Here is a 25716-nt window from a genome sequence, read left to right on the forward strand (position 1 = left end):
CAATGATCTAAACCATAGTAAAACATCATATGGTATATTGCACATAAGAATGACATTAATATGTTTGATCCATGGATAAACTACATGCTCACATAAGCTCATTGAATTTTATTGATTTATGAATTCGAGCCTAGATAAGGGGTTGTTGAGAGTAAAGCAAAGTGGCATGGTGTCTTCACTTCGATTGCTTATGAAGTGCGAGCAAGGAATCGTTGCGTTGCGATGTTTGAATCATTGCTCCTAAAGGCGTCATGACGGGCAGGTCGACCATGACTATCAATAATTACCTTGCCAGTTTTGAGTGTGCCGTCATGGCCGGGAGGTCCAAAGACAAAAAGGGCACGCCCACAAAGAGGGCAGGCCCCTAGTAGTGATTAAATATCAGTGCTACTTATTGATTATAGTTCAGTTCTAAATTGTTACTGCTCCCCCACCTCGCAAAGAGAACGAGCAAAGAGAACGCCATTGTCGTCGTCGTCTTTCTGCCTTCTCCTTCGTCTTCTTCGTCTTCATTGTCGTCATTTGCAGGCACTCTCGTTTCTTGGAATCTTTTAAGCGTCCCTATTTTCTTACCTATGTTGTCGGCCGATGCCCTCTCAGATCTTCTAGGTCTCCCCCGGCCGGTAATCGGACGGCTCAGCTCAGGAAGAAGCTCCCATAGGCTGTTCGCAATTCTTGATCTCAATCCAGCTTTTGTCTCGCGCACAGAGATCTTCTTCGGGCTGCTGCAGGCGCATCAGGCGAGCTCTCCGTCAATCAGATCTTTTTAAGGGAGCTTTTTGGCACACACGAGTGCCTCGCATTTCGAACATTGATACGCTTTCTTCAGTATTTTGATGATTGTGGCGACGACGAGAGCCCTTACAGATTTGAAAATGCAACCGTCAATGGAAGAAAAGTGAAATTAGAAAATCCGCAAGAATGGTCATGTATTACAATGCAGAGGATCTAATCTAATACATTCACATTCATTAACTCCATATATCAATGTTACAAGAAATAATTGATCATTTATCAAGCAGCAGGAGGCCATTCATTATGTGCAAGCCGCATTGCTCCTACAACGGGAAACATATTCTGATTGGAAGTGGGAAATGCTATGATGTAGCTACTCCTGACGTCGCATACTCTTGAGTCACTGAGTTTCCTGCCTCAGCTTATTCATTTGATTCCATGGAGCTCACACCAGCCAAGTTTCTGGCCTCGTTCTTGCTCATATCAGGAACTGGCTGGCTGCTTTTCAAGTAAGGCTCGGTGGTGTTGTGTGCATATCGGTTTTGTTTCCTCACCTTTTGTTGGTTTACTCAGAGTGCAATGATGGGATACTTGTGCTTGCAGCTTTACAGCAAAGCTAGTTGCATGGATACTTAGCAGAATGATCAAGGCCCATGTACAGTTCCGATTTGGAGGATTGAACTGTATCAAAGATGTCTCTTTGCAATTCAAGAAGGTGACAGGCCAACATTTTATGTTGTCTTTGAGCACTTATTCTTTTGAACGCGATAATGTACCAACTGCAGGCTGTACTAATGTTTATCAGTTAATCATCCATTATGGAAGACAAGTGTATCACCTTGATGCGATGCATTTGTAGAGTGTGCATTGCTCAATAAGTATCACTTAGTACATGCCATGTCTAAGTGGCTTTAATTCTCTACTATTGTTTACACCTACCGATATGTTGCCAAAAACAATAATCTGACATGGGCAGTAAGTTCAGCCAATGTTCATGTCTTAAAAGCAATAAACAAATAAACTAAATCACCTTTTCAGTGATGGTTCAAATACATCTGCTGTAATTAATCTACCTTTTCAGTGTATTTATCTTCAAACAACAGTTCTTCAGGTAGGGACATTAGGCTTTTGTTCTCCAAATTTAGTCTAACAAGGGCGGCTTCAGTTCCCAAATTAAATAAGCCCAGCGTTGGATTCAATCTAAACCAATTTATCATACAAATTTGGTCTAGCACAGTTTACCTTGAGTTCCCAAGTTAAAGGCTGGATATAGCTCAATCATACCTAATTTTAAGTTCCCACTGAATCATACATAAGCCAAAAGACATTTTTCTGGTTCATTTTGCTTCAGCATTGGCTTCCTCAAGCTGAATTGCATTGAAGCACTGTTTTAGCTAAATGACAATTGTGGCATGTTCTAGCTCATTTTACATGAGCATGGGAAAGGATTCTTATAGCTCAATCGCACGAAATCCAATACATTCTTTGCCTTGATTATACTTGAGCTTCAATGCCAATTTTAATGGCATCAAGATTTTATTTCTATCTCAATTACATAGTAATTTGTGTGTAAATATTGCTTGGAGTCCAAGATTGATCTCTAAACAATGATTCTGTATACAAAAGGGGTTAGTGACAATCCCCCTCTTATTAAATACTTGGCTCCAAATGAAACCATAGTATTAGCATGATCATGTAGACGGGCTTGTCTTCTAGTATGACTAGCAATAGGAGTATCCAAATGACTATCTATCATAGTCTACAAGTACCATCTAGGCATCTGCCTAGCTTCCTGACTATGTACAAGCTCTTGCTGAACCTCAAATTCAACATCTTGCTAAATATTCAGATCAGCCATAGGCTGAATTTTTGCATTGCTCAATGGAGCAGCTAGCTGAACATCATGTTCATTTACTGAAACTCTAACTGTATCACCAAAAGAAATGGGCAATAGCCCTTCAAACACATCATTTGCAGCTTGATACATATCAAAATTAGCAAGGGATAATTCTGATTTTTCATAAAAAATCACATCTCTACTGACAAAGACTTTATTGGAAACAGGATTGTATAGTCTATATCATTTACTCTCACTACTGTATCCTAAAAAAATGCATTTTATAGCCTTGTTGTCCAACTTCTTTTTTAGTACTTTGGGAATATGAGCATATGCAAGAGACCTAAAAGCACGAAAATGGCCAATTGAAGATTTTCGGCTATTCCAAGCCTCAAAAGGCTGAAACATTTTTCAATGCCTTGGTAGGGCACCTATTCAAAACATGACAGACACATATAATTGCTTCCATCCAAAAGCCGTGTGGCAAACTCTCAGCTTTTAGCATACATCTGGCCATCTCCATGAGTGATCGATTCTTCCTTTCTACAACCCCATTTTGCTGTGGAGTATATGTAGCAGTATATTGATGGACAATGCCTTTCTACTTTAATAAATTGTTCAACAAGGAAGACATGTATTTCCCTCCTCAGTCCGAACGGAGAGTCTGCAACAAAAACCAAAAATGCATCATACATCCTTGACTTTTTCACCAATGAGTAGACCTAACATAAACGAGTAAAGTCATCGATGAAGGTGACGAGATAATAACATTTACCCAATGACTTTGTCTGCATACGTCCATATATATCTAAATGCACAATTTGTAATCTAGTTGCTGCTTTAAAAACAACATCACAAGTAATTGAGAATCGATGCATTTTTTCTGAAATGCATCCCTCACAAATATGCCTAGGAAGTCTCTCCAAGAGAGATAAGCCATAAGTTACGAATTCTTTATCCTTGACCATACATTTGTCATCATCAAATGTGACTTGCATACCACACTTTGCTAAAGAAGAAATTGACAATAAATTCTTCTTTATTCTTGGCACATATAATGCATTCTCTAAATGGAGAGTAGAGCCATTAGTGGCTTTCAAGACAATCTCCCTAACACCTCTAACAAGGTAAGATGCATTGTTGGCACATTGCACAGACTTGCCAATAAGAGCTGCAATAACAGAGGAAAACAAATCCTTGTGAGATGTAGTGTTCTTAGAAGTACCATTGTCAAAGAACTAAGTGCTAGTATCCTCAATAGAGCTAAATGCTCTATTAGTCCAAGGAGAGGCATAATTGCAAGTGTAAAAACAATAGTCACGGTCTACAACAAAAGACACAGACTTTGTAGCAGTAGAAGGTGCATCAGAAATAGATATCCGTGACTTCTTTTTCTTCTTCTTGATGCAATGCACTTCTTACATTGTGTGATGTAATGCCCGGCTTCTTACAATAGTGGTACTTGCCCTTTTTGACTTGCATTCCCCCCTGTTTCTTGTTGCTCTGTGAAGTACCTGAACTTCCAGAACTCTACTGAGCATTTTTAGGTTGGCTACCCTTGCCCTTTAGCCTTGCCATAAAAGCTTGTTTAGAGGCTATTGCATCCACCCCACTGTTCTTTCTTGTTTGCTCTTCTTCCAGGAGCAAACTAACCAACTGAAGAAAGGTAAGTGGTTGTGGAGAAATTCTTATGGTGAGATTTAGGGCCTTATGAAAGGCCAAATAAGAGGGCAACAAAGAATTCAGAGTAGTAGAGATCAACTATGCATCTGAATAATACTAATCTACGTTCATTGATTGCTCACGCAAGTCTTGAATTTTGTTAAGATGATCTTGTATGGCATCACCTTCATCCATCTTCACATTCTCAAGCTCTTTCTTCAAGAAAGAGATATGTGTCTCATTTTTTCTAGCAAACATTTGCTTGAGTGTGAGCCATGCTTCTCGTAAAGAAGCTACAAACCGTATATATGTGGGATTATAGATTGCTAAACTGCCAATGTAATCAGTGACAATGCTTGAGCATCCAGTGTGTCCCAAGCCTTTTGTGTTGTTGATCTTTGGGAAAGTGGTTGAGCTGGAGCGGGCCTTTGATCACATTCTCCCGAAGGAGGTGTTACAAGAGCCACAACTCTTGGACGGACTTCTTCACCACTAACATAATCCCAAAGATTTTTTGCAATTAGCACATTCTTTATCATGAAAGACCATAGAGAATAAATATTGCCGTCCAATCTATTCTCCTTGGATATATATGTGAATACATCACTTTGTCCTTGATTGCCCATAGTAAATGTTACTATTTCAAAGAACACAAAAGCAAGAGCCAAAGTTGGAACAACTTGGAAATCTGGAAATTTTCGGAAATTATAGTATGCACCATGTTGTAAAATCAAATGTGTCACACTTAATCAAAACTGTCCAATGTACACGTTGTCCAATGCACAAATAGTGCTTAGCAACACAACCAATGCAAAAGCCCCAAAATTTAACTGTCCAAAATGCATAATTTCAGTCTATTTTAGATTGAACTTGTCGTACATGTGCCAATGTCTGTACAATACCCAAAAGCCCCAAAATTTTTGGTTTGCTTTCAAGAAATCTTTGCAATAAGTGTGTCCAAGACACGCCCAAGAGCAGAAATAGATTGCTAGGGCAAAAAGCCCCTTGCTGTAATTCAAAATTAAAAAAAAAAAGTCTATGTTATCTCTAATGTGAAGCTAGGAGAGGGACCAGCAGGTGGCGTAGACTGAATCAGGGTAGAGTTAGGTGGAGCTGAGCAGAGATTATAAGTGGCGGGCTGCAAGTGGAGCCTGGGCGGAGTTGACAGGTGGTGGAGTAGCAGGCTAAGCAGCTACACGCGCACCAAACACTATCTTCTTCTCTGCTGCTCAGACGGCAAATTTGATGGTTTCGTTGGCTCCAAAAGGGGGATAAATTTTGTGAGATCAAGATAGAATTGAAGCTCGGCACAGAAGTTAGTAGACAGTGTGAGAGTGAAGCACGATATCCAATGCAATAGATTGAAAGAGTGTAACGTGAAAGTAGAAGGTACAACCCTTAAACCTTAGGGTTGTAGGGGTGTTCACATCCGAATATGATAAGTGTTCGTAAGTATGTGACATAAGCACATACGAAATAAGACCATCAGTTTGGGGGAAAAAACCTCCCCTATCGAGAGTAAAAAGTGCCCTAGTGTCCTATTGATCACCGACACTCTTATGTGAGCGTAACCATAAGTGAGGCGTAATTGTAATACCCAACAAACCCTGGAGTGAAGAGTGATCAAGCGTACAAGGATCATCCGCCATCAAAGGAGATCAAATTTAAAGCATTGCGAAATGCTTCAAATGTAGGACAATAGACAAGGCTGATATCACCTGCATGTAGCCTCTCTGACAAAGTGATAATGTATCTCAATGTGTTTTGTGCATGCATGAAACATTGGGTTCCTGCCATTGCAATGGCACTCTGACAGTCAGTGAACAAAGGAGTAGGCTCCGTAACAGATACATCCAGATTAGTGAGTAAACGTCTAATCCATATGCATTGAACTGTGGTAGTGAAAGCTGCCTTGTATTCAGCTTCACATGACGATGTGGCAACAGTGGATTGTTTCTTGCTAAGCCAAGATACACAAGACGAGCCAAGAAAGAAACAATTGCGACTAGTGGAGTGACGTGAATCATAATCACCAGCCCAATCAGAATCACTGTAAGCATGTAACTGTAGTGGTCCCCCCTTGGCATAAAGCAATCCAAGAGATCTAGTACCCTGCAAGTAATGGAAGACACGCTTAACAGCTTGCCAATGTGATATGCGTGGCTGATGCATATATTTGCTCAGGGCTGAAACTGCAAACTGTATGTTCGGCCTAGTGTTGCATAGGTAAATAAGACATCCAACTGTTGGAGCATATGTGTGTATATCAAACAGATCACTATCATCATGTAATGACAGCTTTAGTCTAGGTTCCATTGGTGTACAGACTGGCTTGCAATCTTGTAAGCCAAATTTCTCAAGAAGTTTACCAATGTATCTTGACTGTGATAAATTAATATCTTTAGCATCATGTACGAACTAAATGCCTAAGTAATAATGCAAAGACTCCAAGTTTGACATGTCAAAAGTTTGCTGCAAATTTTGTTTGAATGTTGAAATCTGATCAGCATGTGTCCTTGTAAGCAAGAGATCATCAACATATAGACAGATGATCAGCATGGATCCTCCTTTTTTTCATATGTAAAGGGTAGACTCAGATGAGCTGTTTATGAACCCTTGGCTAAGCAAGAAAGCATCTATCTTTGCATACCAAGCTCTAGGAGCTTGTTTCAAACCATATAAAGCTTTTTTCAGTTTGCAAACCAAGTGTTCCGATCCCTCAACTGCAAAACCAATGGGCTGCTGTACATATACTTCCTCATGAAGTTCCCCATGTAAAAATGTAGTTTTAATATTCAATTGATGCACAGCTCATCCATAATGAGCAGCCAAAGCAGCCATAGACTTGATGGTCGTCATGCAGGAAGTAGAAGCAAATGTCTCCTCATAGTCAATGCTTTTCTTCTGTGCATAGCCATTAGCGGGCAAAGACACCAAATCCCATGTTTGATTCTTAGTGATAGAATCCAATTCAGCTTGCATTGTTGCCATCCAATGTACACTTTGTTGTGCATCCTCAAAACATTCAGGCTTCTCATCATCAAGGGTGCTTGCTGCCATAACGAACTCCATGGTATGTGTAGTATCATGCATACGAGCTTGCCTTCTAGTATGACCAGCCATGAGTATCTTTTATAGTCTGTAAATACCATCTAGGCATTTGTCTTGCCTCTTGACTGTGCATAAGCTCTTGCTGAATTTCAGTTTCAGCACTTTGCTGAATATTTAGATTTTTGCCAAAACTGCTCATTAAGGCACAACGCTACATGGCTTTGGCCTCCTCTGTCTTATGCTCATCCCACTCATTCCATAGAGTGGACACTACTGACTGGCGCACCTCATAAAGGCGCTCCAACAATAACCACATGTAAGCAAAGCGAGTTGAAGAAGGCTTCTTCAACTTCAGTGTGCTATGCTCATGATACATCGCAAGCACCTTTACCTTTACCGTAAAGAAGGTGACAATTGATGTAGCTTTGCGGACCACCAACTTGAGCTTTCCAATGTCCTCCATGAGCAAGTCCAAACAATGACTTGCACATGGAGTCCACACAATTCTGGGAAACTCAGCGTCAAGCAAATGGCCCATGCGCTGACAATTCGATGCATTGTCGGTAAGTTGAAAGGGAGGGAAACTCAAGAGGCCCGAGGGTTGGGGTAAGGTTGACAGAGCAAGAGTGAGAGAGAGGGGATGGGAGATGAGAATGGCAAATGCTTTGATAGGGTGCGGGATAGAGGGGATGGGAGATGAGATTTGAGAATGGCAAATGCTTTGATAGGTGCAAGAAAGAGGGGATGGGAGATGAGAATGAGAAATCACAAGTCCACTCAAGATCCAAGAGAGGAAGATCAGAATGGTAAATGCTTGTTGAATTGGTGTGGAAGCATGGAGGAGAGGAGCACCTTTTGTAGATGAGAAAAGGGTCAAAGTTCAAATAGTCAAAAGAAGGGTCAACGGTCAAAGAGAGGGTTGCCAGCTGGACGGAATTCAAAGAGTGCTGGGGGGGGGGGGGGGGGATGGGGGGATTGCATGGTTGGAAAAAGGGGCGGGATAAGTTATCCAAGGCTTCCCACCCTCCCAAAATATGCCACGCAGGCAGGCGGAATGCGCAGGAGTAAAGGCAAGGCCGTAGGGAATGCAAGACTCGGGATGTGAGATGTGCAACTGAGGTGGCTAGAAAGGGTCCAAAATAAGGTACAAATCTGTACGGATACGTAGGGTATGGTATGAACAGTACCGTACATCGTACGAAGACAACTATGAGAGAGAGAGAGAGAGAGAGAGAGAGAGAGAGAGAGAGAGAGAGAGAGAGATGAAATGAGAGAGAGAAGAGAGAGAGAGATGGCGGAACTAGCTGTGACGGGACGTTCTTACTGCGGCGCTTTTCCCTGCTCGTTCTGCGCGTCTAGGGCAGCGCGTCAACCAGGAGTTGGCCCCTGCCCCTCCACGCTGTGTTTCTCGTGTGCTTCTGCCGCCTGTGTATCGCGCCCTCTGCCGTTGCCCTAATCAGCGCCCGCCTGTGTATCGTGCCCCCTGCCGTCGCCCTGATCTGCGCCAGATCCGCCGCTGGTCGCTGGTGCTGCGCCAGCGAGCAGCGCCCTTCCAAGCTGCCCCCTCGACGCCTGGCCTGTGCTTGCCCCTTTGCCCCCTTCCACGCTGTCCCCTCGACGCCTGGCCTGGGCCTGACCCGTTGACGCCTTGCCTGCCCTGTCGACGTTTGCCCGGTGCAGAGCCCTCCGTTTGTGGTCGGCTGCTTTGCGTTAGCGTGGAAGCCTGTTGCAGCCGCGTTGAAGCCTCACTGTCCTGTTGCTGCAGCCGGGTGGTTCCCTGATTTTGCAGGTCTGCGGGACCTGCACAGAGAGAGAAAGAGAGAGAGTGAGGGAGCGAGCGAAAGCGAGAAGACAGCAGTATGGCTGGCTTGGATATGGATTTTCTCGACCGGACGGTGGCAGCCATTGGCCCTGATTCCGATACAGAGGAGCCGGAGGATATGGTGCCATGCACGGAGGAGCCGCCTCCGGGTTCTGAACTGCCGCCTGCAGGCAAACGCTCCAAGCATACTTCAGACGAGCCAATGGGTCCTCAGGACCGTTCCTATGCGCAGGTTGCCTCTGAACCTGTGGATTCGCAGGAAATTGACTGGGAGCATTTGCTGGACTTTGCCAATACTCTGCTTGGCGATTATGTCCAGCATAATAATGAAACTTTCTCTGCTGCGGCTGCGGATGATGTGCTGGAAGCCACGGTAGACCCAGAATCAGTCTTGCGGTCCTTCTCGGTGTTTTATGACCGTGTAGTTATACTTTTTTTCACCGGCAGGATCCCAATGCTCTCACATATTCGCCAGTGGATGCACCATTTATTGCAAGGGGAGTGTGTTGAGGAGATCTTCCTTGGACCTTGCGGCTTTTATGAGGTGCTGTTGAAATCGGAATCGCATCGAGCTGAGCTCCTGTCCAGGTTGCCACTATTCTTTGATCGCCGCTTGGTCCATCTGGTACCATGGCGCCCTATGGCTGACTTCCAGCGTCTGCTTCAACGAGAATGCCCGGTGTGGGTGGAAGTGGAAAATTGTCCAGCGGTATATTGGCCATTGTTGAAGGACGCGATGGCAGTTGTGGGCACAGTGCTGGTTCCCCCAAGCCTCAGGGCTATGAACCGAAACCGTTTATGTATGTTATGGGATACGGCCAGGAAAAGGCCTGCATGGCTTCGCCTCAATCGTTCTGGCATGCATCCTTTGCATTTTCACCTGAAATGGGGCAATTTTGCCGGACACTGCTTTTCATGTGGTAAATTAGGGCATTTTATGGCCGAATGCCCGGAACGGCAACCGTCTTCTGAGGAGGCGCAGGTTGTGCAGCCCAAGGATGACATGGTGCTTGATGCCCCGACACAGGAGACCCTTCAGCCACCTACTGTCATGGATAAAGGCAAACAACAGGTCCGGGGTTTGGATTCCCCTAGCACTGATTGGATTGAGGCAAGACAAAAAAAAGGTAAAAAGTTGGACGCAGGCCTGGCAGATCCTGGGCCTAATGCTTCCCCGGATTTCGTGCGCACGTACACGCGCAGGAAAGACATGGTCACCTCACAGCAGGCTGCGTGTACCATGGCCCCGTCTGCCCCCCATAATCCGTCTTTAAGGAAAGTCTATTCAGAGGGCCCCAAGGGCCCACCTGCTAAGCTGGCGTTTGATGCAAAAGGTAATGTGATTACACCTTGGGATAGGCGTTATCCCCGCCCTACTCCCAAGGCAGTGGATTTCCCTTCTACCTCTAAAGCAGGTCGCCCGAATTCGTTTGCAGTATTGGCTGATTTTCTGGATGAGGGTGTCCTGGATGCCCTCGCGGAAAAGGTGCAATCGAGGCAACAGGCGCCTCGTTCCTGACTTTCTTTTCTGAAAATATATGAAGATTGCCACGTGGAATGTGCGAGACATTTGCTCTCGCCATAAGCAACATACCATGTGGTCTTGCATGAGAACCAGTGGGATGTATTGTGTGCAGTGGAGCACAAAAGTCACGATGAGGCAGGAAAAGTTGTGGATTGTCATGGATTCCGTCTGTTTTATGCAGGGATACATGCTAAGCACTATTCGGGCGTGCTGATGATTGTCCATGAGAAATACCAGCCTGTTCTTGTTAAAAATGATGTGCAGGGCCGCTTTCTGGTAATCGAAGTCTTATTTGAAGGAGAGATTTTATGGTTGCTGGGACTCTATGCTCCGAATGATCCCGCATCCCGACGGGATCTATGGTCGACTTTGCAGGGCTCCATGTCACTTGGCCGCAGGGGGTTTTTGATGGGAGATTTCAATATGTGTATTGACTCTTCCCAGTCCACCTCAGGGCATTCGGTAATGGATACGCCGGAAAGCCGGGTGTGGAACTCCTTTGCTTTGCACGTACTTAAGCAAGATCTTTGGTCGTGGCTTCACCCTTCTGTTTCAGGTTTTACTTTTCATTCCGCACAATATGCAACCACTTGGTCGCGGTTGGACAGAATGTATATCATGTAGGGGGATGATTTTCTCCCCGAGATGCTGGAGATGAAGGTCTTGCAGCAATATGCGTTGTCGGATCATTTCCCCCTCCAGCTTGAGATGCGGGCACAATCTATTGCACCTTTTATGCAGTTGCTGGATAAGCTCCCTTTACGCTTCAACTCCTCTTATTTGAAGCATCCAATTTTTCAGGGTTATATGCAGCAATTGATTGAGAGGTTCTTATTGGACTTCGCCTCTGAGGGCTTGGCTTCGTTTGCACGCCTGCTCTCTAATGTGCAGCGGGTTGCTCGGCAGTATGGGATTCATAATGCCTCTCTTTGTCGCTGACGTCGACATGCAGCAGAGGACTTATTGGCCTTGGTCCGTTCCTTGCTCCTGGACTCCCCAGATGATGATTTTCTGCTGTCACTGGAGCGGCGTTTGGCCCATCTTATTCAAGTATTTAGCTTGAAATCTTATCAGCAGGCCAAGCTGCATAACTTGATTGACACATTGCAACATAGTGCTTGCCAGTCTCATAAGTTCTTTCGCGCCTTGCATGCTTCTCCGGCTCGCGAAAATATGACTCGACTCCAGGATTCGGAAGGTCGCATGGTCACTGATCGGCAGACCATTATCAATATGTGTAGAAATTATTTTATGGATCTTTTTGGTTCTTCTCCCTTGCCTTCTAGCCAGGTTACGCATGCCCGCTCGGTCTTCTATCATCTGGTCCGCCAGCAGGTTCCATTTGATATGCAAGCCACTTTGGAGGCGGATATTTGCGAAGAGGAGGTTATGGATGTTTTGTTGCACCTGCCTAAGGATAAAAGTCCTGGTTGGGATGGTCTCACTAATGAATTTTTTGAGCACTCGGCCGCGCAGTTGGTAAAGCCATTGGTGGTCATGTTTCAGCAGGTTTGGGAAACAGGGGTCATGCCTTCTTCATGGAAAGAAGGCCTTATCAAACTGATTCCCAAGGTCCCTTCGCCGTCAAAGCTGCAACACTGGAGACCAATTTCGTTGATGGGCGCGATGTATAAAATCTTTTCCAAAGTGCTGGCAAATCGGCTTCACAAGCACCTTCCAGCTATTGTGCACCCTCTCCAATATGGTTTCATTAAGGGCCGCAACATTTTGCATAATATCTTAAATGTGCAAATGGCTATTGACTATGCGCGGCACTCCAATCAGCAAGTGGTCTTGATTCAATTGGACCTGGAAAAGGCGTTTGACTGTGTGGATTGGTCTTTCCTTGCAGATCTTATGTCTGCTATGGGCTTTGGTATCCGGATGTCCCGATTGATCTACACCATTAGTACTTAGGCTTCTTCAAGAGTTATACTTAATGGTGGGGTTACAGAGCCATTTGTCCTTGCACGCTCGGTCCGACAGGGTTGCCCTTTGAGTCCTCTCTTCTTTGCCTTGGCGACTCACCCGGTCCTTTCAATGTTATCCTCCATGGCGGCTTCTGCCCAGCTGGCAGGGTTATCTCTTCCTTTGGGGCAGCACTTCATTAGCCAATCTTTGGCTGACGACTCCTTTATGATTTTGCAGGCGGACAGGGATAACATTCGCAAGGCATGCCTCTGGTCTTCACATCAATGCCTTTAAGTCAGCCATTCTTAGTTGCACGGAGCCTGATTTACAGTCATTAGGCTGGCAGGGCCAGGTGGTTTCCCGTGGCTCCATTGTCAGGCATCTTGGATACCCATTGGGGGTGGATGTATGGCCAAAGGACCTGCTGGAGTGGATTTCACAAAAACTGGCCGCGAAGTTTATGTATTGGAAGTCGCAAGCCTGGCCGTTCCATGTCCTCCTCAAAGTGGCTCAGACAATTATGCTACCAATGCTGATGTATTTCCTGCCATTACTGCCATGGACGCCCACCACTTTGAAGGCTCTCACTCATCCCATTCGTTTCATGCTATGGAAGAAAGATTCACTGCAGGCAGGCATTTCCTGGATTTCATGGTCACATGCATGTACCCCTAAGCGCATGGGTGGTGGAGCTATTTTGGATGCAGAAACTCATATGTTGGCTCTTCGTTGGTCTCTTTTTCGTGCCATGTGTGTGGATCATCACCCGTGGACCATCATAGCCCGTTATTTTCTTGAGGACAGCGGGCTCCGCCAGGGTAACACACGGCTTCGGGCCTCATGGTGGCATGTCCTTAATGCTGACTCTCGATTTTCCAGTCCCTCTTCCTCTTTGTTACTGCACTTGGTCGGCTCTTGGAAAGTGGTGCTCCAAAAGGCCCGTTGGCATCCTGTAGGGGACCGCTTGCAGACTAATTCTTTTCAGCTGGAATTGTTGGCAGTATCCAGATAACTTTCATGGGAAGATAAACATCAGCTCAGACCAAGATTTAACCGCATGGCCCGTTTGGGTGTCACTTCGATTGCGGATGCTACCCTTGCTACTCGCAATGTCCTCGCATCGTTTCGGACTGCTAGGAGACTTTTCAGGATCCCGCGCGGATACCGTGATTTATGGGACAAGCTTTCGTCGGAACTTCAGGGTAGGCAACCCTTTCCTGCCCTGGCTATGGATCGCCCTTGGCAGGACTGGGACCTTGCAGGCCGTTTGAGTCTGGAAAAGGCCTCTACTAATCAGGTGTATCATCTTCTCATTAAAGATCACCAATGGCTGGGTGTGAAAGCTAATACTGTTTGGGGCTTGCGGAAATCACTGTCATGGTGGCAGGAAACGCTGATGGAGGGATGGCAGAATAAGGCACCTTTGAAATGCAAGGTCTTTCTGTGGCAGGTAATGATTGGTGGTCTTCCTCTTGCCTCGGCCCTTTCCAAGCGTCGAATCTCGAATGGCAATTGTTTCTTCTGCACCACTACGGCGGAATCGGCCCGACATCGTTTTCTTTCTTGCCCGCTCGCCAAGAATATCTGGTCACTCTTGTCGCAAATCTGGCGCGCAGTGGTGGGGTCCTCAGTGACTCCTTTCGATTGGGTTTTTGTGCGCCCAAAGTATCCCACACCGCCACCGTTACATATGAAGATCTTATTTCACTTTTTCAGATACTGGGGATGCTGGCACATTTGGACCACCCGAAATGCTTTTCTCTTTGATTCAGCCTCTAATGTACCGCGACATATTGCAAGGCTTAAAGGGCTCTTGCATTGGCAGCTAGATCTCATCAGGCACTCTGACTTGCTCCCTCGGGAGGATTTGCATTCCTGGCATTTGGCAATTGCCTTTGGGTCCTTGCCATGATTGGTGTAACCTTTTTAGTATACTAGTCCGGGGATTTCCCACACGTTGGCCTAGGGCCCTCGTGTCTCTTGTACTCATGTAATCATGTAATCTTGTACTTTTTTTCGTAATTAATACAATTACCTTTTACGAAAAAAAAAAGAGAGATGAAATGATAATTAACGTCTACAAAAGGCCAAAATGACGTATGAGACCATGAGTTAAAATCATGTGTAGGATGGTACAACTGTCTGGGCAAAATATGTAGCACAAAGCAAAATAAAAAAGGAAACTAACTATTGCTATGTGTAAAACATAGAGCTCTATCTAGTAACAATGAGCTCCAGATGGTACAATCTCATGTGGATATGGAGGGCCTAGAGAGAGAGAGAGAGAGAGAGAGAGAGAGAGAGAGAGAGAGAGAGAGAGAGATAACTAGCATTTGGGCTATCCTATTGGTGTGGATGTCCCCGTACATTGCTGGATTGGATGTCATCCCGTATTCACGATCGATTCATGTACTGGAAGTCTCAAGGCTAGCCTCTTCATGTGCAACTTAAGATTGCTCAATGCATCATGATCAGCATGATTTCTTTTTTCCTGCCTCTATTTTCTTGGACCAAGAAGTCTCTTCTAGAATTGGTTCAACCTATCCGATTCATGTTGTGGAAAAAGAAAGGGAATTGCTTGGGCCAGGTGTGGATTTTGTGGCAGCATATTACTACTCCTAAAAGGATGGGGGAGCAGCTTTGTTGGATGTTAACTTGCATATGGCAACCTTGAGGCTAGACTTTTGCAGGCATTATGTATAGAGAGTCACCTTTGGTCAGAGATTACAAAATTTTTCATAGAAAAGACTGGAATCTCTCATGGTAGCACGGTTATTCAAGCTTCTTGGTGGAATGTGCTTAATTCCACAAGACCTTAAAGGTCTCTCTATCTTTTCTCCTTTCTCATTTGATTGCCTCTTGGCAGGTGATGTTACACTTTGCAATTTGACGCCCTCCTGATTCTTGTTAGGAGGAGAACTCGTTGTGAGGTGAAGTGCTAGCTACTTCCAAGTTGTTGGATTGGACTCATAAAGAATTGCAGAGAGATAAGTTTAATCGGATGACTCGTTTGGGGTTGCAGATAGTTCTTGATGGTGTCATTCCTGGATAGGCACGTCTCTATTCTTTTCGGTGTATCTGTTGGCACTTCTGGGTACCTCGAGGTTATCATGACAATTGATCGTTTATATAGGACGTGCTTTTGAGGTTGGCCCATTTGCAAGCCTTACAACCGTTGTCTCCTTGGCGCGATTGGAAGTTCGTGATTCCTAATGATTTTGAGAAAAGGTTAGCTAATCAGATTTATTATCAAATGGTGGAGGCCAAGAGATGGGTCACGGAAAAGGCTAATAAAGTATGGCATATTTGGGATAGCAAAAACAAGTGGCAAGAAAGATTCATCCAGCTCTGGAAGTGTAAGGTTTTGTATCAGGGTAAAGTGTTCATGTGGAGGCTACTTATTGGGGGTCTTCCAACTGGCGATGTGTTGCGTGCCCGCAAGATTTTTGCTGGTGGTTGTGTGTTCTGTACCACATGTGATGAAATAGTGCTTTATCTCTTTGTCTCTTGCCTTGTTGCTAGACAAATTTGGAGCTTTGTTTTTCGCGTGTGGTCTGTGACAACTCAGCATTGGATATCAGTTCATTCGTGGATTATGGGAAAGATGAATTCCTCGTCTTCTTTGCATTCAGATTACTCTTGCCTTTTCCATTTCCTTAGATGGACAGCCCTGTGGCATATTTGGCGCACTGAGAATGTTTTCATTTTTGATTCCGTATCGGGTATCCATAGTCATGTGGCCCGTATTCATGGTTTACTATTATGGCAGATCTCCTCTATGGTCTCAGCTGATGTGGTTCTTCCTGATATCATTGCTCCCTGTTGAGAAACCCTTCACCCTTCACCCGTAGTTTGCGTTTCTGCGTTTTGTGTTTAGGGTTTGCGTTTAGGGTTTGCAGCCCTAAAAAGGGGCACCATGCTAGACTTACTGTGCCTATTTATAGGCCACTCTCTCATTCATTCCTTATAGCTGATTCATTCAGTCTGTCACCTCTTCTCTTCAGCCTCTCCACTACCCTCACATCCCTTTAGGAGGACATTGCGGTTCGTGGTTTGTGGTTGTCTTCATCATCTTCCTTGTGCTACGGCACCCTTGTTTTCTTGTATCACATTCACTCCATGATTGAGAATAGAGTATACCTTAGTGTACTAATTGCAGCAAGCTATTTGCTGTAATTTCTGGAAATTTTGAGATTTCCAGGTTGGTCCAGCTTGGACATGCTCTTTTACTTCTTTTGGCATTGATTATCATGGCAAATCAAGGAGGTGATGTCTTTACCTATGTATCCAAGGAGGACAGGTTGGATGGTAACAACTACTCACTTTGGTCCTTCATGATGAAGAATGTGCTTGTTGCGAAAAATCTTTGGGACTATGTCAGTGGAGAAGAAGTTAGGCCTGGAGTTGTGGCTCCAGCTACTTCTCCTCCAGGAGGATGTGGACAATGGGCACCTTAGCCTGTTTAGCCTGCTCCACTTCAGCCACTTTCCCAAAGATCAACAGCTCAAAAAGCATGGGATACACGGGGTGCACAGGCTTTGTCGATGATTGCATTGGTAGTTCAACGGTCCATCATTCCCCACATTCGTTCGGCAGCTTCTTCACGAGAAGCTTGGCCAAGTTTGGAGCAGATGTTTTCTGGCAAGAATGAAACTTGCATCTCTTTCTTAAAGAAAGAGCTTGAGACATTGAAAATGGATGAGGGTGATTCTATGCAGGATTACTTGAATAAAATTTAGGACTTGCATTGGTAGTTCAACGGTCCATCATTCCCCACATTTGTTCGGCAGCTTCTTCATGAGAAGCTTGGCTAAGTTTGGAGCGGATGTTTGCTGGTAAGAATGAAACTCGCATCTCTTTCTTAAAGAAAGAGCTTGAGACATTGAAAATGGATGAGGGTGATTCTATGTAGGATCACTTGAATAAAATTCAGGACTTGCGCGAGCAACTTATGAATGTACTATTCAGATGCACAGCTGATATCTACTACATTGAACTCATTACCCCTTCGTACATGGCTTTCCACACTGCCCTAAACCTCACAATGAGGATAGCCCCACAGCCTATTTCCTTTCTTTAGTTAGTCAGTTTGCTTCTAAAGGAGGAGCAAACAAGAAGAAATAGTGGTGTGGATGTCATAGCCTTTGAGCAGGTTTTTTGGACTAGACAGAAGGGCAAAGGTAGCCAAGTAGAGAATGCTCCGCAGAGCTTTGGGAGGCAAACCAAAAAAGGCAAATGCCATTATTGCAAGAAGCTAGGCCACTACATCACTGAGTGTAGAAAGCGCATCGCCAAGGAGGAGGAGTCAGGAGTGTCTGTCTTTGATGCTCCTTCCACTGCTACTGAGTCCGCGTCCTTTGTTGCGGACAGGGACTATTGCTTTTACACATGCAGTTATGATACTTATTGGGCTGATTGAGCATTTAGCTCTACTGAGGATGCATGCACTTGGTTTTTTGACAGGGGTGCTTCTAGGCACATCACATCTCGTAGAGATTTATTTGCTTCTGTTGATGTAGCTCTAGTTGGCAAGTCTGTACAATGTGCTAACAATGCATCATACCCTGCTAGAGATATTGGGGAGATTGTGTTCACAGCCATTGATGGCTTTATTCTTCGCCTATAGAATGCTTTGTTTGTGCTAGGTATAAATAAGAATCTGCTCTCTATTTCTTCTTTGGCACGTTGTGGATTGCAGGTCACATTTGATGATGACAGATGCATGGTGAGAGACAAGGAATGCATGACTTTGGTCTTGACTGGCACTTTATGTCATGGGTTATATGAGTTGGATGCTCTTTTAGTTGATTAGTCAACATACTTGGTATCCACTCTTACTCTTGCTATGATACATGCAGAGTTATGGCATGCTCGTATGGGGCACATGAACTTTGGTAGCTTGATGCTCTTACAACGTACACAGATGCTAGATGGATTACCTCTTCTGGAGAGTCTTCAGCACTTGTGCGAAGGATGTATTTTGGGGAAAATGCATCGGTTTTCTTTTCCCCATGATGTTGCTTTTAGAGCCACAACTAGGTTACAGTTAGTGCATTCAGATGTATGTGGGCCTATGCAGACAAAGTCATAGGGAGGATGTTACTATTTTGTGACTTTTATTGATAACTTTACTCGATTTTGTTGGGTCTATTCTTTGGTAAAAAAGTCAGAAGTGTATGATGCATTCTTGGCTTTTGTTGCACTTGTTGAAAATCAATCTGGCTGTAAAATAAAGACTCTCCGTTCTGACTGGGGGGGGAATATATGTCCTCTATGCTGAATTTTTTTTTGAAGCAGAAGGGCATTGTTCATCAGTTCACTATTGCTTATACTCCACAGCAGAATGGGGTTGAAGAGATGAAGAATCGGTCACTCATGGAGATTGCCAAATGTATATTGTAAGCAAAGAGCTTGCCACACAGTTTTTGGGTGGACGCCGTTATGTGTGCTTGCCATGTTTTGAATAGATGTCCCACCAAAGCATTGAAGAAAATTACACCTTTTGAGGCTTGGAACAGTCGGAAACCTTCTGTTGGATACTTTCGTACCTTAAGGTGTCTTGCATATGCACACATTCCCAAGGTACTCGGAAAAAAGTTGGATAACAAGGTTGTCAAATGCATTTTTGTGGGATATAGTAGTGAGAGCAAAGGCTACAGACTCTATGATCCTGTCTCTAAAAAGGTGTTTGTCAGTATGGATGTACTATTTGATGAAAAATCAGAATTGTCCCTTGCTAGTTTAGACACATATCAGGCTGCTCATGATGTATTTCTAGGGCTACTGCCCATTACATTTGGTGATTCAACTGGATTTTCAGCAAGTGAACTTAATCTTCAGCCAGCTGGTCCATTGGAAAATGCAGAAAATCAGCCATTGGCTGATTTGAATATTCAGCAAAGTGTTGAAACTGAAATTCAATAAGAGCTTATTCACAGTCAGGAGGCAAGACAAATGCCTAGATGGTATTTACAGACTATGAAAGATAGTCATCTGGATGCACCCATGACTGGACTAGAAGGCAAGCTCGTATGCATGATACTGCACATACCATGGAGTTTGTTATGGCAGCAAGCATTGTTGATGATGAGGAGCCTAAATGTTTTGAGGATGCACAACAAAGTGTGCATTGGATGGCAGCAATGTAAGTTGAATTGGATTCTATCACTAAGAATCAAACATGTGATTTAGTGTCTTTGCGCTTTGGGAAAAAAGCCATTGGAACAAAATGGGTCTACAAGCTGAAACGGAATGTAGATGGATCCATTGACAAATATAAGGCAAGGCTTGTAGCTAAAGGCTATGTATAGGAGAAAGGCATTGACCATGGGGAGACATTTGCTCCTACCTCCCAAATGACGACCATTAGGTCTATAGTTGCTTTGGCTGTCCATTATGGATGGACTGTGCATCAGTTGGATATTAAAACTGCCTTTTTACATGGGAAACTTCATGAGGAAGTATATGTGCAACAGCCCATTGGTTTTGCAGTTGAGGGGTCGGAACACTTGGTTTGCAAGTTGAAAAAGGCTTTATATGGTTTGAAACAAGCTCCTAGAGCTTGGTATACAAAGATAGATGCCTTTTTGCTCAGCCAAGGATCCATCTCTATCAAAGCGGGTGAAGGCCAATTGATTGCTTGAATCAAGGGGCAAATCAGATTAAAGACTTGTTGTGATTCATCACAGCAAGAGGAGTTGGAATACCGAAAGGGATTGGAAGAATACCATTGTAAATCAACTTTTTCCTCAAAGCTAAAGAAATATCGAAAGGGGCGCCAATTTTGGGACCAATTGGGTGTGCATTGTCCAAGATCAGTAGGTAAATTTGTATTTTCAGATTTGCATTAATTGTTTGCTATTGTAATTAAGTTGTAATCAGGAATTTACCACTCATCCACGGAAGGAAGACTGGTTTCATGGTTCCGTTGCAGCAATTAATGCAATTCTGAAAATACAAATTTACCTACTGATTTTGGACAATGCACACCAATTGGTCCCAAAGTTGGTGCCCCTTTTCGTATTTCTTTAGCTTTATCGAAGAAGAAGTTTATTTACAATGGGATTCTCCCAATTCCATTCGGTATTTCAACTCCCCTTACTGTGATGAATCACCAGGAAATCTTTAATCTGATTTGCCCCTTGATTTCGGCAATCTATTGGCCTTCACTCGCTTTGATGGAGATGGAAAATGTCCCAAATTCAATTATTTGCTGGTCTCTCCACTTGAACAGGCTAAAAACTTCAGTCCGTTGAATCTAAGTCTTGGAGCTTCCAATTTTTGGCACGCTTCCCGAGGTTGCTGCTAAACCCTAATTTCTGTTGTAGATTAGAGTTTACAACAGAGAAATTTGAAATTTCTCAGCCTCTAAGGGTCCAAATGTTGAGATCTTTGGAGCAAGGTTTTGAAATGGCTAGGAGATGAGAGGGAGAGCTGCAGAGAGAGAAAATAACAGAGTTTTGTCATGAAGAATGACTGAAAATCCATCAAGTGCGGCTGTTGCCTTGCCGCAATAGCATGTAGATGCAAAGAAATGAAGAAAATCAGTCATTTACTGCTGTTACCTTGTCTGAATAACTTGTAGATGCTGTCTCCTACTATTGATTGGTTCTCTTGTGCCCTTGGCTGCCTCAGAAGGTCCTCCAATGGCCACAAGTCATACCAGCAGCCTCCCCTCCCTCTCTCTCTAGGTCTTAATTGCTTTGTGACACATAGTCGTCCATGCATCATCAGAAATCCATCTCTTAGCACAAAGTGTTCATGCCTTTGGCCATTGCAAAGCTGATCATAAACATTAGCAAAGTCCGAATCAGCAACATATTGCTCTTTCATGGCATCCAACTCAGTGTGATAAACCATGCTGACTGCTGAAATTTGTGGCTGACATGACAGTGTATCAGCCACAACATTCCTTTTACCATCAATATGTTCAATCTGAAAATGAAACATGGAGCAAAATTTGCCCATCTCATATGCTTCTCTGACAACTTTGTCTACGTCAGAAAGTACTTCAAAGTTTGATGGTCTGTCTGCACTGTAAAATTAGCCCCCAACTAATAATCTTTCCATGTAGATAGTGTCTGAATTACAACTGAGAGCTCTTTCTCGTAGACTTGCAAACTCTTTTCTGCACCGTGGAGAATTCGGCTCTCATAAGCCACAACTCGGTTGTCATGCATAAGAATAGCCCTAATGCTGTTACCACATGCATCACATTGAACTACGAATGACTTCCTTAGATCGGGCAACACAAGGACAAGATCTGAAGTCATCTTTTTCTTCAATTTTTCAAATGCTGAAATTTCCATTGTTGTCCATTTAAATGGCACATCCTTCTTTTGCAAGGCATGCAATGGAGACGCAATTTCAACAAACCCGCGTACATACTTCCTGTGTAGTAAGAACATAAACCCAAGAAGGTGTGAATCTCATGCACATTCCTCAAAGGTGGCCGTGATCGTATTCCTTCAACCTTTGCAGGGTCCATGCGAATACCATCAGTCGATACAATGTGTCCCAAAAAGTGGATTCCATGCAAGAAGAATTTACTTTTCTTGTCATTGATAACCAACCTATGGTCATGCAGTTCATTGAATACAATATCCAAGTGTTTTCTGTGCTCTGCCTCGTTCTTTGAATAGACAATCGTGTCATCAAAGAAAGTGCCCACAAATCCTCTATGTGGCCTGAAGATACGATCCATCATCCGATTAAAAGTGGCAGGAGTATTCGTAAGTCTAAAAGGCATAACAAGAAACTCATAGAATCTAAAAGATGTCCTAAAAGCTGTCTTACACACATCTTCTGGTCTAATGTGTATGTGATGATATCCACTTTTCAAATCTATACGGCTAAATATGGTTGTCCCTTGCAATCTATCCATAACATCATTCATCCGAGGAATCGAATAGCGATTCTTTATTGTTCAGAGCACGATATTCAATGCAACCATCCTTTTTCTGCACCAAAAGTAATGGAGAGCAAAAAGGAGATGAGCTGGGCCGAATCCTATTGGGTTGCAGTGACTTTATAAGGTGCCTTATTAGATGGGCTACTTCTAGGGATAAGATCTATGCTATGATCTTATGGCCTTTCAGGCCATAGCTGCCCTGGAAGTGATTGAGAGAAGCAATCAGCATACATTTTCAGAAATGACATGCGATCCTTCTCTAACTTAGACATGTTCCCAACATTCTCACTATTATATTTATCCTTAGTAAAAACCAAGGATATTGAAAGATGATTTTTCATTACTTTGGAAATAGCAGCTGCAGATACAACAGGGACAGATTTACCTTTCAACTTTACATCAAGTGTGAGTACCTTTCCCTTATGCTGAATAGTGATCTTTTTTGCACGAGAATGAATCACTGCATGCATACGGTCACAGCATGGCATACCGAGCAATACATCACAATCCTCAAGTGGAGCAATGAAGAACTCTTTGCTATCCGCATATCCTTGTATATGCAATCGAAGCTTTCCAATGAGCGGTGTGACGGGCTCTGCATGGCCTTTACATGCCATTCCAACTTCCCCCATGGGTCCCATCTTATCCTCTTTGATACCTAGACGGGCGGCCATATCAACAGAGATGAAGTTGGCTCGTGCACCATTATCAAAGAAAATCAATGCATGTTGATCCCTAATTTTGCCCCATGCTCTGCACAACTCAGTAGCATCATCATTCGGCTTATCACTAACAATATCGGGCACCAATCCCATTGATGTTTTGGGCTTTTTTCTTTTAGAATCTCCATGATTTTTTGATTTTGCAGCTTACTGCCTATTGGTACAATCCTTGCAATATGACCCTCCTAGTCACAAATAAGACATTTATTTGCAGCCATCAATTCCCTACGTTGTGCCAATGTTTTCGAGCCCTTTCTTTGTTGTTTTGGCCTCTTTTTAAGCTGATTTTCAGATCTGCCCCTTTCTCAGTCTTAAATACCTTCTTATTCGGCTTCTGCCAAGGCCATCACGAAAGTGCCAATCCAATGGATTTTGGACAGCCAGGTGTGCATGCTATGATGGGGCAGTTAGGATATTTAGGTGGAAGCACGATTTTCCATGCTATTGTTGGACAAGGACCGCATACGGGAATGTATGGCACAAATCCCTATGGTATGCAGCAACCAATGCATGGTGTGCAAGGCCCAGTGCATTCGCATATGGCTGGAGATATGCAAAACCCTATGTATGGCAGCATTGGCTTGATGTGTGGGGCACAAAGTAGCATGTTTGGTATTGCATCTGTACCCCCGAATGCTTATGGGTCTCAAGGAATGAATGTTGGTCATGCAAATGCTGCATTTGGCGTTGGTTTTGATGTAAATTCAGCAAATGCACTCTTTTTGCAGCAGCCAGTGTATGACAACTTGACACCCAAAGGGGCAGCAAAAGACTATGATGAGGGTGGAAAAGAAGTGAAGTTTGAGTCCTTCAGCGGTGTACAAGATAGGCTGAAAGCTTTTGACTTTCATTCAGCAGTTTGATGCAGCCTATTCAGGGGGGAAACTTCACGGAATCCTCAAAGATTCGAAAGGTAGCCACTTTCTTGAAAGGGAATGTATTATAGTGGTGGTCCACTCTTTTGATGCAAGGTAGAGCACCGTCAACGTGGGTACGATTCAAGCAAATGTTTGTATCGAATTGGTTGACAAGTACCTTTGAGGTGGACATCATGACAGCTTGGAATAAGCTGGATGCTAAGGAATGTAAGAATTTGGAGTAATATAATAAGAAGTTTTGGGATGCATTGCTGCCTATTACTTCTTATTGCCCTGTACCCCTTCATGGTAAGTGGAAAAATATATTTGTGGGCTGCCCAAAAGAATCAGGGATTTTTGCATTAAATCCACCGTGTCTAGCATGTCTCAGCTTATAGAGACTGTTGCTACAGCCGGTGCTTTGCTCCGTGGGAAGGATTTGGGCTTCCTAGAGAGTGGGGAGAAGCTGAATAAAAAGGTGTTTAAGGCTGAGAAAAGGGGCAGATCTGAAAATCAGCTTAAAACGAGGCCAAAACAACAAAGAAAGGGCTCGAAAACATTGGCACAATGTAGGGAATTGATGGCTGCAAATAAATATCTTATTTGTGAGCAGGAGGGTCACATTGTAAGGACTGTACCAATAGGCAGTAAGCTGCAAAATCAAAAAATCAAGGAGATTCTAAAGGAAAAAAGCCTAAAACATCAATGGGATTGGTGCCCGATATTGTTAGTGATAAGCCGAATGATGATGCTACTGAGTTGTGCAGAGCATGGGGCAAAATTAGGGATCAACATGCATTGATTTTCTTTGATAATGGTGCACGAGCCAACTTCATCTCTGTTGACATGGCCGCTTGTCTAGGCATCAGAGAGGATGAGATGGGACCCATGGGGGAAGTTGGAATGGCATGTAAAGGCCATGTAGAGCCCGTCACACCGCTCATTGGAAAGCTTCAATTGCATATACAAGGATATGTGGATAGCGAAGAGTTCTTCATTGCTCCACTTGAGGATTATGATGTATTGCTTGGTATGCCATGGTGTCACCGTATGCATGCAGTGATTGATTCTCGTACAAAAAAGATTTCTATTCAGCATAAGGGAAAGATACTCACACTTGATATGAAGTTGAAAGGTGAATCTGTCCCTGTTGTATCTGTAGCTGCTATTTCCAAAGTAATGAAAAATCATCTTTCAGCGTCCTTGGTTTTTACGAAGGATAAATATGATAGTGAGAATGTTGGGAACATGTCTAAGTTAGAGAAGGATCGTATGTCATTTCCGAAAATGTATGCTGATTGCTTCTCTCAATCACTTCCAGGGTAGCTACGGCCTGAAAAGCCATAAGATCATAGCATAGATCTTATCCCTAGAAGTAGCCCATCTAATAAGGCACCTTATAAAGTCACTGCAACCCAATAGGAGGAGATTATGAGTCAGGTAAATGAGTTGTTAGAAAAATGGTTGATTCAGCTCAGCTCATCTTCTTTTTGCTCTCCATTACTTTTGGTGCAGAAAAAGGATGGTTGCATTGAATATCATGCTTTGCACAATAAAGAATCGCTTTTCGATTCCTCGGATGGATGATGTTATGGATAGATTGCAAGGGACAACCATATTTAGCCGTATGGATTTGAAAAGTGGATATCATCATGTACACATTAGACCAGAAGATGTGCGTAAG

The 25716-nt window shown here is 43.7% G+C and overlaps 1 protein-coding gene across 1 annotated transcript in view; it reads left to right on the forward strand.

The window, feature by feature from the left end:
• The first annotated feature begins 430 nt into the window (after window positions 1-430).
• The window catches only part of SAB (HYPERSENSITIVE TO PI STARVATION 4), a 129882-nt gene continuing 104596 nt past the window's right edge, over window positions 431-25716 (forward strand). Inside the window, exons 1-2 of the mRNA XM_087679596.1 lie at window positions 431-1244; window positions 1339-1450. Of these exons, the coding sequence (XP_087535722.1) occupies window positions 1174-1244; window positions 1339-1450 (183 nt within the window). The 5' untranslated portion in view covers window positions 431-1173. The remainder of the gene's footprint in view (window positions 1245-1338; window positions 1451-25716) is intronic.

Source organism: Lygodium microphyllum, chromosome 6 (assembly GCF_053477565.2).
Source record: "Lygodium microphyllum isolate KBCC chromosome 6, Lygodium_microphyllum_v1.1.10, whole genome shotgun sequence".
In the NCBI taxonomy this organism is placed as follows: Eukaryota; Viridiplantae; Streptophyta; class Polypodiopsida; order Schizaeales; family Lygodiaceae; genus Lygodium; species Lygodium microphyllum.